The sequence below is a fragment of the Pholcus phalangioides genome, unplaced genomic scaffold (assembly GCF_987345545.1).
Source record: "Pholcus phalangioides strain wild (caught in Gottingen) unplaced genomic scaffold, Ppha-v1.0 ptg000007l_1, whole genome shotgun sequence".
NCBI classification, from domain to species: Eukaryota; Metazoa; Arthropoda; class Arachnida; order Araneae; family Pholcidae; genus Pholcus; species Pholcus phalangioides.
In genome coordinates this window covers 39,702,437-39,717,973 of record NW_028301600.1, presented here as the reverse complement: position 1 = coordinate 39,717,973, position 15,537 = coordinate 39,702,437, and the positions used below count along the sequence as shown (strand labels likewise).

The 15,537-nt window shown below is 33.4% G+C and overlaps 1 protein-coding gene across 3 annotated transcripts in view; it reads left to right on the top strand.

The window, feature by feature from the left end:
- LOC149085268 (uncharacterized) overlaps positions 1-15,537 on the top strand; it is a 55,381-nt gene that overhangs the window by 14,241 nt on the left and 25,603 nt on the right. For all 3 annotated transcript variants that reach the window (XM_089233181.1, XM_089233180.1, XM_089233182.1), the window contains 5 exons: positions 707-1,455; positions 3,780-3,845; positions 6,963-7,107; positions 12,101-12,352; positions 12,506-12,570. In XM_089233181.1, the coding sequence (XP_089089307.1) occupies positions 814-1,455; positions 3,780-3,845; positions 6,963-7,107; positions 12,101-12,352; positions 12,506-12,570 (1,170 nt within the window). In that variant the 5' untranslated portion in view covers positions 707-813. The remainder of the gene's footprint in view (positions 1-706; positions 1,456-3,779; positions 3,846-6,962; positions 7,108-12,100; positions 12,353-12,505; positions 12,571-15,537) is intronic.

Genomic DNA, 15,537 nt, shown 5'->3' with positions numbered 1-15,537 from the left:
AAAAAAGAAATAACATTCTGTGATGTTACTTTATAAATTAGATCCTTTCCTTCAGTATAAAAAATTGATCTTCTATTGAAGCCTTTTCTGGTTATTGAAGGCTTTTATGGTGTTTGCCAACTGATATAATGACATTCACTTCAAAGTCAATTTGAACAATACTTATTATTTCTCCCTTTTTTTTTCACTTTCACCCAGTCACCAAATTCAACTTTACCCAATAGATCATCAAGGTACAACTTGAAAGGTTTCCTGCTGGTCATTCATTAATGAAATCTTAAGTGTCTCCATTTTTACTCTTGATACAATGGAATATTTTGATTCCTGTGCAATTGCTCAAATCTGTAGCAAGTGGAGATCAATGTGTTGCTTCTTAATTTTATCATCAGTAACTTCAAGGACATTAATTTATATTTTTTTTCCACTAACAAAAATACTTAATTTTCACCATGTACTTTATTACTTCCTCAAATGGTTCTCTTCAAAGTTCCCCCCCCCCCCAATGCCATAAGAAATTTCTTTCTTTATTGTTTTTCTTAATTTTTTTTTAAATTTTAGTTTTTTGCATTTTAATCATGTTGCTGCTAGTATTTCTGTATGTGATCATAACACCTTCTGTCTGGAGTAATTGTTATTTAATTATTTTTATTGAAATGTTCCCCCCCCCATTTCATATTAAAAATTTGATATAATTCTATTCCCTTAGGTTGTTTGAAGATGACTTTCCTTATATCCATGTTACTCAGTAAGTCAAACAAGTGATTGTGGATGAAATCGTAGTAGACACATGTGTTAATATTGGTTTTTGCAAGGATGGAACTTGACAACCTACATGACCAGCACAGTTCTAAGGATTACAATTGCAGTTTTTTGCCATTGATACAACAGTGGCACAAATGTTGCTGCTGTCCTTGCAATTCTATTATTATGAGGAATTTTGAACATGTTGATAACAGTTCTGATGGATCATGTGATAAATTTGTGTCTTGTAATTTGAATCCAGTCAAACCAAGCTCAATCCAACCTAGGAATGCAAAAAATACTTCATCTACTGATATATATGCAAAAGTCATTGCTCATCACTGTCAGTATACGATGTACAAAATGCCATTAAAAGTCTGTCCATGTGGTCATGAATGTTACTGCATACAACAAAGTCATGGTGCAAATTTTGGTAGCAGTAACAAAGATATGCAAGATGAAATTTGTATGCCTGAGCTTCAAAGTGACATGTTTCCTAGAAAATGTTTTAGCTTACCCCATTGTTATAGACACAATATAACTGTTAGTTATAACAGAGATGTCCAAAGTTACAAATATCAAAACCAGAGAGATAAAGTAATTGAAAATTTTGCTTTTACTTCATTTACTCACAAAGTTTTAGAGACTCAGTGTGGCTATAACTACATTCGCAAGAAAAAAAACAGTCCAACAGAGTTCAAAATGAAGCTAGATGTAAGTTGAAATATAATAAACATGCATGTTTTTGTTATATTAACATTTGGTTTAATTTGTTTATTGTAATTTCTGAATTTATACAAATATTTTGTTTATATTTAAAAAAATATATAAAATATATTGAGCAGTTAGTGTATAACTGCTGACAGGTCTAGATTCAAAGCCTAATAGACTACTTGCTAGGCACAGCTAGTCTATTATCCACAGAGGCAATTTACTACCATTTTACTTCTGTAGAGGTGACTGTGTTGAACTATTAATTATTGTAGGACCTAACTGTTCATTTATGTGCATTTCATGCATGTATATGTTCTACCATCTATCTCCTAAAGACAAAACTGGCAACTAATGAAGATTCTTATGAGTGCAATTTAAATGTTATACAGTCTCTAGGGAAGAGAAAATTCAAATTTTGAAAGAAAAGTTGTTTGTCTCCTCCAGAAATTGAATTCCTCTTGCAAACCATGCAATCACCCAAACTAATACACCAGAGACACAACTTCCCTTTCCATACAATGTATTAGTAGTGTGATGTGCTGAGTGGAGACATTGCAGCCTCCCTTAACTACAGCAATAGTCATCCTGGGTGGTGATGGTATAAAGAGAGATGTATATCATTTCTCTTTGTTATAAGGTCTGTTACTTACTGTAGCGAGATGTTTTCAAAAGAAAGGACAGCTGGTATTTGCACCTTAAAGTTGGAAAACCAACTTCAACTGGCCACCATTGTACTGCCTGCTGGGATCGAACCAGGCACACTCACTTGTGAGGTGCCCCTAATAGACTGCTGTACATCTGCCTAATATACATAAAATGACCATGATGCAAAAAAATATTCAAAATTGCATCACTGTTCTTTGCATTGATTTTCTTGTTCCTTTTATTATCCACTACTATTCGTTGTTGATGTTACACTTCCATTTTTTCTTTTTTCCAGAAGTGATTTTCAGCCATAAGCTGTGAAACCACACTGGTTGACTGGGCTCAACAATGTAGCTTTTTGGCCACAATTTTGATGGAATTACTGATATTTGTATACAGGAGTTTTTGCCATTACTGGTAGACACAGGGCAGCAACTAGATACTTTGTCCCCAGGGGCAAACCAGCATTTTGGCGCCCTGTGCCATGTAGAATAAGCAGTTAAAGGGTGAATTTGGCATCCTTTCTGGTCCAACGTCCAGGGCACCAGACTCACCTGCTCCTTTCTAGTTGCAGCCCTGGGTAGACATGCACCATCATTTTTCTTGATAAACCTGCAAGTTTCATTATTTCCTTCTTGAAAGGGCTTCTGTCATGGCAAAATGCAATAATCCTTTTTTTTTCACTGTGACTTCTGCTTTTTGCCTCATTGTACATAGTTAGTATATGACAGTATATGCAATTAGTACATAGTGAAAATTAGTCTCTGCATGCTAAAAATCCAATCTCTCACACTACAGATAATATCACCAGTGATCAGGGCTTGCCACATCCTAGGCACCAGGTTGCCATGGTGACTTGGAAATTGACATTGGTTCCTAAAGTATGTTAACTGAATTGTGGTTTAAGGACAGCACAAAATTTTCAGAAACCCTGTCAACATCTCTGCTGGTATAGAAAAGAGTCCTTAAGCCACAGAAGAAATCAAAGAATACGCATTTTTGTACCGTTTTTGTCAGGGGAAGACCTGTGTGCCTCCTATAAGATTTGTTTGACGCCTAATTTTTTTTTCATCTGTTAAGGCCCTGCCAATGATTCTAATGACTATCACTGACATACTATAGCACATCAAATGCGCAAAAGTTTTTAAAACTATGCATAAAAATTTTATTCATGAATCCAGCAACATACTTTCGACTGCCTTTGCTCCAGGAAACCACAACAGTTGAAATAGAGTGGCATCACTAATCACATTCCTTTATTATATAATGGATCACATATAATTGGGAAACTCAGAAAGATACAAAGAATTAAAGGTATTTTTAACCTTCACTGAAATTTGATTCTCTGCAGTAAAGAATGAAAATTTGTGTTACATTAAGTTATTTCCTTGAAAAAATTATGCTAAAGTGACTTATGCATTATTTTTAAGCATCCTTGATTTCATATTTTTGCTGGTTCCATGACAATCAAAATGAAATATGGAGATTAAAATAATTTATAACAATATATTAACTGGTTCAATATAAACTCTTTTCCTAAAGTCACCCACTTTGGAAATATTTTCCTGTTTGGCTAGTATTCTCTGAGAAGGGTTTCATTATATACTTAAATTTTCTTTTTATATTTTTTGAATGAATTTCAAATTTAATTTATAGTTTACAAAATATTAATTTTTCAGACTATGAAGAGGTGGTTCAGTGAATTTTCTGATGAACAGAAAAACAATATGCTGAAGTCTATTTTGGTATGTTATAGTTGCCTTTCTAATCTAAATGTTACCAAAAAGATTTCAGTCACAATACACATAAAATTGGTATTTCCATATCTCTCAGAATTGGTACAGTGTCTATGTATGTGCCATAGTGAGAAACATAGGCAGATACAGAGGGGGAGATTATCCCCCTTCAGTAAAAAATTTACATTATTTTCATAGGCCGAGGGCAGAGGTAGACATTGCCCTCCCATTCACTATATTCAATTCAATTTTATTCATCACATCATAAAACTTACATTGGCAAAACGAAGAAAATCCATCCAAGGGATCGTTGTCGATCCATACTGGTGGACACGATTATTATTGAGTTAATTTTCAAACACGAATAGTAAACATTAATAATAAACTAAAATAAATAAATAAGTAACAAACAAAACAATGAAAAAACGCAAGACAGAGAGAAATCATCTAATGAATATGACATACATACACACACATATACGCAGACACAAAATATTACATTGATTTAAATTAAAATTAGTGATTTGTTTTATTAATATAAATAAAAATATAAATATATATACCAGTGATTCCCCCACTCCGCCCCCTTGGGGGCAATGGAAAGTTCCAGGGGGGCAGTAAAAGCTATGGGTATAACATAGGATCCTATGGATTAGATTGCATTGGGGGCGATGGGACAGAAAAGGTTGGGAAATTATGATATATACCATCGCCACCCTGAGAATCCTGTATCCACTTATGATGAAATTTTTCAAGATTCTAAGCAATCTGGTTCATCATGAAAATTGAGCGAAAAGATCAAAAATGGTCAAAATGACCAGTATGGTCCTTCTAGTGTTAAGATGCTTTCTGAAAAAAAAGAAATCCACCTTATACTATTTATTATGTTATTAGTAGACAGGACATAACAAGTGGATAGATAGTGTAGGGTGCCATAAGCTTTACATCGCGATTGGAACTTGTTAATTCCAAAGGAACATTCACACACACATCCCAGCAATATCTTACTGTATTTGATGAGTAGTGGCTGGACCCATGCATTCAGCAACATGGCACAATGCAGGGGTGCAAGAGCTGCGCCAAAACTGTTCTCTTGCTACATGGTGCGCCAAGACGGCGAATCCCTGCGCATGAAAAATCTGTCCATCCAATGCTTTAAAGGAATAAGGCACACAAAATCTTATGTTCAAGGGCATGAAAAATTCAAAAAAAATTGTCATTAAGATGCTGAACTTCTGAAAGCAACTCGTGATTCGTATAGAAAATATTGTAACAGGCTTCAGGCTGAGAAAACAGCAGGAGAAAAAACATTTTTAATTTATTAACATGCTATTGTGTTGAGAAATTGTTTACGTAAATAAGGTATTTATATTTTTCTTGTTTTTTCTATTTCGCTTTTAAATTCAATCATTTCTTTAAATTCTGTGAGAAGCTAACTTTTTTTCACGGAAACCCTTATTATATTCTGCACGCACTTTTTTTTTGCCATATCAGGATAAATAAGATTGTGGTTGGTGTTCAAGTTCTTGCTGCATAAGTTTTCAGTATGCATGGTGCTTAATTTGAAAAGAGTCTAATAATTTAGCCGCCTGGCAGTCGAGTGGTTAGGGAACTAGCTTCTCACTGTGCAGGTCTGGGTTCGAATCCCGGTTCGGGCATGGATGTATACTAACACTAACAAATTCCCTAGACCGATCATGCTGATCCCTTGGGAATACGTGAGGATCACGTTATTAAAAAAAAAAAAATTTATTCGTCATTTCAGTAATTCATGTTTCAGTAGTGACAGATAAGATACTTTAGAAAAAAATTTAAATAGACTTTAATTTGTAAAGGAAATTTATTTAGAATTATTTGTTCCAACCATTTTTTGCAAAACTTTTGGCATTTCACAGAAAAATTGCTCCTTATATTGCAGATACAGTTAGTTTTTAGTTTTTTAGTTCTGCTCCATTTTCAAAATTTCTGCTCCAAAATGGATGAGGGCACTTGCACCCCTGCACATTGTTCCAGCAGGATAATGCTTATATATGATGCTTATCATAATAAGCACCAGGCGCCATCATCAGATATTGCAAAACCATTGAAGCATTGGTGGTTTGCAGCACAGGTGCTTTAAGACTTTGTGGTGTCGTACTAAAATGAAGTTGGCCAAACACAAGCTTAATGATTGCAATTATTACTGACAATTTATGAATGATACTATGAGGGTCGAGGTTATCTTAAGATATTTATCAGAAACCTATCAACTTGATGCCATGAATAAAATCCACATTCAAAGAAGACCATGATGCAATGTATTCTTAGGATATTAGCATTTGATTTCCGATGCTTATAAAGCACCATCACACATAATTTTTTGTTTGCAAGAATGTCCCCTTTGTGTACCCATAATGTTACGATTGATGAATTCTAAATTTACATAAAGAGGATGTTCATGTCCCCTCCCCCCCAAGGATGAAGCTGGCAGGGCTCCAGCCCAGGGGAACAAGATGATACATCATTTTTTTTCACGCTATAAATCCATTATAGTCGTGCTCATGCAAAATCTGATCAGGAGCCCACTAAAGATCCTAGCAAGGGCCATGGGGATATTATACCAGGGATGAAGTACACTTAATTGAATAAGTTGATGTTCAGTTGCATTAAAATATTCATGTAATGAAGCATTCTGTAAGTTCATATGTTCTAATTTTTTTAACAAAGGTGAAAAAATATTTTGACATTTTGGAAAGCATTCCATCCATATTATGGTTTTTTTTACCTCAAATATTCTCAAGAAGAATCTTGGAGAAGAGATTCTTAAAGAAGAAATCTTTTGTTGCCGCAAATTTCAGGCATGCTGTAAAATTTAACTTTCTAACTTCTATTCCATGAACTGTGTTCTGAAAATTGAACTAATGTTCTAATTTTTTTTTAATATGTATAAACAGCCAATTTTACATTAAAATAAGATTTGCACCTAGTATGAACACTTTTTGGTGCTAATCTCATAGTTTCAAACTTAAAAAATCTTAATGCTTCACATGTGCTTTGTTTATATTATCATTTTTGAGAGATGTATTTATTCGAAATCAGTTACATTTTTTTTATACTAGTAAAAATACATTTTTCTATTCTGTATAGGATCAATGTGGAGTGGCACAAACACACCTTTTGTCATTGCAGATGGCAACAACACTACATAATCACTGTCCAAAAAATTGTGAGGATCCATTTTCATGGCTTCCCCAGAATATAGCTCTTTACATCCTATCTTTCATGGATCCAGGTTAGAATTTCATATGTAATAAGCAAAGTATAGGCTCATAAAATGTTATAATTATCTCTGGTGAAAAATTGAATCATAGTAGACAGAAAATCTCAATTTTGGGGATGTTCTGTGCATACCATGTTTCTCAGAATATTCTCTGTAGCATATTTTCAAAATGTAATTTTAAAGCATATGGCACTAATGAAGGTAAATTTGTTTTTATTTCAAAGAAGGTAATTATATTAAAAAATTGACAAATTGCTATAATTCTGTTCCTCAGAACCATACTATCGTATGTCCATTTTTGTCAATTTTGAGATATTACTATATTGTAAATCTCATTCTGTAGTATAGGGCCATGCTATTGTATTTTAGCTAAAATTATTTTTAAATTTTAAAAATTATTCTAGCTAAAATTAGGGCTGGGAATCAATTACAATTTTTAACTGGTTAATCAAAAATTTTTAATCAATCAATTGAGTGATTAATATAATTTTTTAAATTAAATTTTAAAATGGTATTTCTGTATTAAAAACTTATTAGGTGACTTTTTTGTTATTTAGTGGTGCTACAAAAATATATTTAATTCATTTTTCACCCACCTATTCACTAGATGCAAACAATTATTGGAATAGATTGAGAAATTTAGGCTGCACTCAAATAACGCTGAACATTTTTGTCAGATCCAGGAATTTTTCCAATAGGATCCTGTTTTTTTTGTTTTTTTTTTAATCATTCATTTATATTAGTCACTGATTTTGAAAGTACTTTCGATCTTCATACTGTTACTTTTCTCCCTATAACATGCGCCCAAATAGTAAGCTACTGTAGGGGGGAATTTTTCTCAATTACAAAAACTGCGGTTAACAGTGGAGACAACATATGTTGGTCTTTTCTTCTGAAATTTCTATCGAAGCCAATTTAAAACTGAAATCATCACCAGTTTTCGTTGACTCGAGTTGTATTTCTCCTATGTTGAAATATTTGATCAAAATATATATATTGATCCACATATTTTTTAATATAGTTACTTATCTGAAATGTTATATCTAGAAGTATAATTTATGAGACGTAGTCGGTTTCATCAAACAAATCAAAATAAATTATGAATTTTTATTAAAAATTTTAATTCGGTTTCATTAGATTGATCAAGTCAATTAACTCAACTAAAATTTTTAACTGATTAACAATTGATCGATTAACCAACTCGATTAATCGGACCAGCTCTAGCTAAAATACAATACTATAGCCCTAATCTAAAGAATGAGAACTACAAGAATACAGTAATATCTCAAAATTGACAAAAATGGACATACAATAGTGTGGTTCTGAGGTACAAAATTAACCGAAGCCACCCTTAAGGATGAGCGACAGTTGCTGTCACACTGGGCCCTGCTCTTTGTGAGGCCCCACAGTTACGGTAATAGAAGTGAAAAAAATATGCATTTCTCTCATTAGTTCTGAATTTTCATCTCTCAATTCTGATTTTTTTTCCTCCCATTAATTCTGGATTTTCTTCAATTCTAGAATTTTCTCTCTCATTGATTAAGAATTGTCAACAATTCTGAGATTTTTCCCTCATTAACTCTAAATTTTCAATTTTCTCTCATTAATTTTGAATGTTTTTTAATTCTAGTTTTTTTCCTCTCATTAATTCTGAATTTTCTTCAATTCTGGTTTTTTTTTTCTCTCATTAATTTTGAATTTTCATCAATTCCTGAGTTTTCATTAATAAGTAGATATTTTTCAGCACTCCTGTATATCCTGTGATAATACATGAATCGCTTTTGGATGGTGATTCTCCAACCCCCACAAAATATGTATAATCAGGGCTTATTTTTTGCACCGAGCCCAGCAACTCATAAGGGGGTAGCCCTAAAACATTATTATATTAATTCCAAATAAACTTGAAAGTAATAAATCGTTCCTTTTCATGTATTGAAAATAATAATGATCATTTAGTAAAAAATTTCTGACCACTATTTTTATTTAAAAAACATGTATATCATTCAAGTAAAGAAAAATATATGTCAAGGTTGTGGTTTAATTGTTTTGTCGCTTATTTTAAATTATACAGTAGTTTTAGGTAGTTCAAACCATCTTGATGGAAATGAACAAGGATGGAGTAGTACCCCCTCGAACATGAAAAACATTGTCATGCATATGTGCCAATTTAGAGTGATTGATAATAACTGAAACTGCACCTTTGAACTAGCATCCAAATTCTGCTATAATGAAGTTTACAAGATTATAGATTTGTTGGTTATATCCAATCTAACATGGAAACATGGATTGTATGATCCTAGCTGTTACCCGTGGCTCCACTTGTGTGGATTTTATAATCTGAAAATTGCTTAGCAATGATTTCCTCCATATAACATCTGAACCCCTCATGAGCCCCTTGGGGTTGAATTTTCAGAAATTTGTCTTAATGAGTCTCTATATTATAAAATATAATACTGATCAAATTTCACATTTATAGCTTCAGCGGTTTGGCCTCCGAGATGTTTGCCCTATATAACCTAAGAACCCCCCCCCCCCCCCCCCTCCCAAGACGTTGAATGTTGAAAAATCGTTTTTAGTAAGTCTCTACATTACAAAATAAAAATACTGACTAAATTTCATATTTATAGCTTCAGTTGTTTCAACATGACATGATTTCTCTATATAACCTTTGAACTCCCTTATGACCCCCCCCCACCCCCCTTATGGGTCGAATTTTGAATAATCCCTTTTTAGCGAGTCCTTACATCATAAAATTAAACTACTGACTAAATTTCACATTTCAGCCTCAGCAATTTTGGCTCGGTGATGATGAATCAGTCAGGACATGTTATTTTATATACAGGGGGGAGCAAAAAAGTCCATAGAAACTTTAAAAATGAATAAGAACCGGAAAAATAACCGAAATAAAAACAGTTTACAGGGTTAGCATTGCTTGGTCACAGGAATTTTTTTACATATAAAATATGCAAATGAGATGGTTATAAGAACTTGCACTCTTAATCCACAATCAGTTCATCATTGTAAACCGTGTATGTGGACCTACTGCACTCTGCTGTTGCTGGATTTGTGATTCACCTGCAATGTGTTATCCCCTGTGGAATTCATACTACTGTAATAAACGATTTGGAGGCGTTCTGTTCATTATTTGCTTATCTTTTCTTTGACTTGTGTATGTCAGCGCCACTAGCGATGCTAACCCTGCAAACCGTTTTTTATGTCGGTTATTTTTCCCGTTTATGTGAATTTTTAAAGTTTCTACAGACTTTTTGCCCACCCTGTATATAGATGAAAAAAATCATTTGGATACCTACCAAAAAATGGTCATATATGGTGTTAATTATAATTTGGAAAATTAATATTATTGTAGGTTAATTACAATTAGAATTATGTGATTTCATTCTTTTTCAACTCTGACTTGAGAATGAGAATGTATTTTTGCTCTTCAATAAAGCTATAGCCTAGGAGAGAGATATCTTATGACACATTACAAGATGTCCTTTCTTGTAATGTGAGAACATCCTATGCATTAGGCACTGTTATATCATTAAACTTACTGTTGGCAGTTTTTCCTACTAGCTTAATACTTCCTCCTCGCAAAACATTTTTAGGTATAGTAAAACTAAGACAAATTTATTATGTCATTGAAGTTGCAGCCTGCCCTTCATTGACTTCATTTGAGAAATCAGAAGTAAAAACACATGCAGTAACTAGGGTTGGACAAATCCCAGGTCACCATGGTGACTAAAGAATTGCTACTGCTCCTAAAATTTTAATCTCTGATTGATAAATTGGAGTCCGAGGATGACATAAAATTTTCTAAATTTATATCAACATGTCTACCAGCATGAAAAGGGGCCCCAACCACCAAGTCCCATAAAATTCAAAAAATTGAATACTATTTTAGACTGTTTTTTTTTTGGAAAAAAATGTTTGGATCCCCTAAGAAATTTTTCTAGTGCCTAATTTTTTTCCATCTTCTCAAGCTCTGGCAGTAGCATAGTATGTGTATGTCCTTGTTTTTATTTCTAAATATGCAAGAGTTTTAAGGGGTGAAAAATCTTTGTCCAGAGAGAGGAAAAAATTATGAGAAAATGCAAAATAACTTTAATGAAAGACATCAGTAAAGTTTGTTACATTTTATTTTAATAATTTTTTGAGATTTACAATATGTAGCTGTATAAAATAACATTGCCTGTAAAAAAGAACCAAAAACTTGTTTGTTATAACTAGAAGTTTACTATACAGTTGGGTTTGACTGTGTAATTTCTCACTAATTCTCAATCACTGTTGTTAGGAACCATCGAGTCAATTTTGACTCCTGGTGACTCTATAACAGCATGTCTCAGTTGTGCTAGCTTCATTCCAGTGCTTTGCAACACCTCTTCTATCCATCTGGTGCTTGGTCTGCCTCTTCCTCTCATTCCCTCCATTCTTCCAAGCATTACCATTTTTTTCTAGTGAGCCTTCTGTGCACATTACATGGCCTAAGTAAGAGAGTTTCTGTTTAACGACTGTTGCTTCTAGAGAATAGTCAACCTTGACTTCTTCGATAACCTATTTTTTAGTCCTTTTAGCTGTCCATGGAATTCTCAGCATCCTCCTCCAACACCAAAGTTCGAAGGAATCAATTATTTTATTATCTGCTTTCCATAGTGTCCAGCTCTCTCATCCATACATAAAGACAGAAAAGACCAACACATTTATAATTCTAATTTTTGTTTTCATTGATACATCTTTGTACGATACACACACATCTTTGACGATACACGTATTGTGAGTGGATCATTTGTCTTTCATTATCAATCACTACATTGCGATTAATATGAGAGTAGTTAATTTGCTGTGCATTGAAAAATGATCGTGAAATGTTGCATTTTCATTTATTTCTAGTAAAACTTGTTTATAGTAATGTGAATTTATATTTCAGGAAAAATTTTGAATTATGATTGTTTTGTACGCTATATAACTTGGATATGTCTAATTATGTAATTATTTTCTTTTGTAGTGAGCTTATGTCAGTGCTCTCAGGTTTGTCGTACGTGGAATGATCTTGCAAGTGAACCAGTGTTTTGGCAATACTTTTGCCACCTTCCAAAATGGCAGCTCTCAAGAGCTGGAGAACAGAAGCAGATGATAACTTTTAGACTAGCAAATGGGTCCATTGACTGGAAGAGAGCATTTTCCGAAAGATTCCGGTTGAATAGAAACTGGTTAAAAGGTTATTGCCATGTTCGTACTTTTCATGGACATTCACAAGGTAAATGTTCCATAAATTAATCTATATATAAAATATTTTTTAAATCCTACTGAAAGGCAGTATGTATCATTATGACTCTGTCTTTTTTTTCAGTAATGTAGATTGATTTTTGTGAAATAAAATTCTGAAAATTCCTTATTCTTTTTCAAATAGGTGTCTTCTGTGTGCAGTTTGATGATACACGTATTGTTAGTGGATCATCTGATAAAACAATCAAAGTTAGCAAAGGATTTGATTTTTTTTAGCTCTATTCAATGGTTATTGTTAAAAAGTGAAATCTTGATATATAATGTTCTGCAGTTCTGCAGACCAAGAAAGAATATTGTTGTAGATGGATTATCATTACATCAAGAGGCATCATCATCACATCACCAAATTTATGTTGAAATAATTGATAAATATGGTAGAACCTCTTGGGGGTGGATTATCTGTGAAGTGGAAAAATTATAAAGGCCTGGGCAAACTTCCCATAGGTTAATACTGAAATCAGGGTCAGATCACCTCATTTGTAGCAAGAATCAGCTTCTTAACCACAGAGTTGGTCTTTAGTTAAGAAAAAAGGGGAAATTTTTTTTGCAACCAAGTTCACAACTGAGGAATGTTTTGCCTTCATTGTTAAGAATCGTGTTAAGAAATGATTGGCCCCACTTCTTTTGTGTGTGTGTGTGTGAGATGAAATACTTCTCATATTTCTTATTTTCTTTTATACAAGATGGCCTCAATTCTTTGCTTTAAAATAGTAGCTTTTTATGATCCTAATGATGTTTTAAAAAATAGGGAACAGATGCATTTTAAATGTAATACAAAGAAGTCTTCTAACTTTTTATGTTATTGAAAAAGGGTATCTGAAGGTTGTTCAGGGTAGTTCAAAACAATGGTGAAGCTTCTCTCTGTATATATATATATATATATTAGGTTGTTCGGAAAGTAATTTTGTTTTTTCCAACAGAGGACTTAATTGTATATTTTCACAGCCAACTTCACACTTAAGCCGCATAATCATTATATATTTTGATAGCTGATATAGCAAGGCTTGCTTGTGAAAAGTTTGATTGATTCTACACTGTAGTTTTTGGTTGGTGCCCTTTCAAATATGGAAAGTGAAAAGGAGCATTTTCGGCATATTTTACTTTTTTACTATCAAAAAAGTAAAAATGCTGTTCAAGCAAGAAAAAAATTATCCGATGTGTATGGAGAAGATGTATTGACAGAACACCAGTGTCAAAACTGGTTTGCAAAATTTCGATCCGGCGATTTTGATGTTAAAGTTGCATTACATTCTGGAAGGCCAGTTGAAGCTGATGAAGACACAATAAAGGCATTAATTGATGCAAACCGGCAAATAACTCAACAAGATCACTGAGAGATTAAATTTATCGAATTTGACTGTTTATGATAATTTTAAACGCCTAGGTTTAATCTCAAAGCTCTCATATTGGTTCCATGGTCCATTCTTGAAGCGCATCATCACTGGGGACGAGATATTACTTGTCTACAACAATGTTAAATGCAAGAGATCATGGAGTAAAAAAGATGAACTGGCTCAAAGCACTTCGAAAGCCAATATTCATAAAAAAAGGTGATGCTATCTGTTTGGTGGGATTTCAAAGGAATAGGTTTTTTTAGCTTCTACCGGACAACACAACGATCAATTCTAAAGTGTACTGTCATCAGCTTTACAAATTGAATGATTCACTTAAACAGAAAAGGCTAGAATTGATCAATAGAAAAGGTGTGTTCCACCAAGATAATGCGAGACCTCATACAAGTTTGGTAACTCGCCAAAAGCTTTTACAGCTTGGATGGGGTGTACTGCCACACCCACCATATTCTCCAGATCTGGCACCTTCTGATTATTATTTGTTCCGGTCTCTAAAAATTTTTTTAGACAGTAAAACCTTTACTTCAAATGAGGAGGTCAAAAATCACCTGGATCAGTTTTTTGCCAGCAAACAACAAAAATTTTATGAGCGTGGAATCATGCTACTGCCAGGAAGATGGCAAAAGGTATTGGACCAGAATGGACAATATATAATTCAATAAAATATTTATTCACTGTAAGAAAATCGTCTTTCACTTTCATAAAAAAAAACGAAATTACTTTCCGAACAACCCAATATATATATACAGTGAAGCCTCGATATAATAATACTCTGGGGACCAAGGAAAAAATATTATTGCAGAGAGATTATCAATATATATCGAAAGGCAGTAGTTTTACATTTTAGTATACACATTTCCAAACAAAACTTGAAAAAATATTGTTGTAGAGGGATTTATTGTTATATTGAGTTGCAACAAGGTTTCACTGTATATAATGTAATAGTGACAAACCTGATCATCTCAAGAAAAGTTTGATATGCAGCAGCATCTTTATTCTGTCAAATATCTGGAATTTTGGAAAAGGACACATAAAAATTTTGTTCACATGTCCTGTGTTTCAAGAAGAAAAAATTACAGGGGAAAAAAACCTCCCAACTCTTTTATTTCCTCTCTTTCTACTGTCTATCATGATCGGGCAACCTTGAAAAATAGTTTTGCTACGTTGAAGTACAAATGAAGTCTGCTGCCAACCACCCAGAAAACAAGTGAATACAAATATTCAATTTAATTATTCATATAATACAATAAACAAAATAAATGATGCGATCAGACCAAGGATGCTATTTCTCCGTGATCACTAATTACTATTGGATAAGATCAAGAGAATAAAGGATGTCGATAGCCTGACTTCTGAATCCATTCTCATCTGGCAACCGGAAGACCCCACCCTCAGACTGCCGAACTAATCAACCTTAACTGGCCCAAGCCGTAATGCCAGTGAGTACCTCAGGTGGTTTCGAGTAGCTAAACATCCCGGGGGTCTGAAGAAACAATAATATCTCATGAAATGAACTCCCAAACAACGGATCTAAACCCAAGAATGTTACTGGGGCACAAGGATTTCTTCCACAGAAAATTTGAGTCACTAACACTCAAAGAATTTTAAATTAACAGATAGTATAAGAATGGTTTTTTTTTTCTTCAATATTTTAATTTTTGATCTTTTTGGTTGGGCACGGGTCCCCATGCTCTCCTCAGATTTTGTCTTTGGTGAAAATCTGGATTTGTGCAATGGGGGAGGGATAATCAGAAAAATATAATTTTCTAAGGTTTTTATCTTTGAGTTGGCTATCACTTTGAAA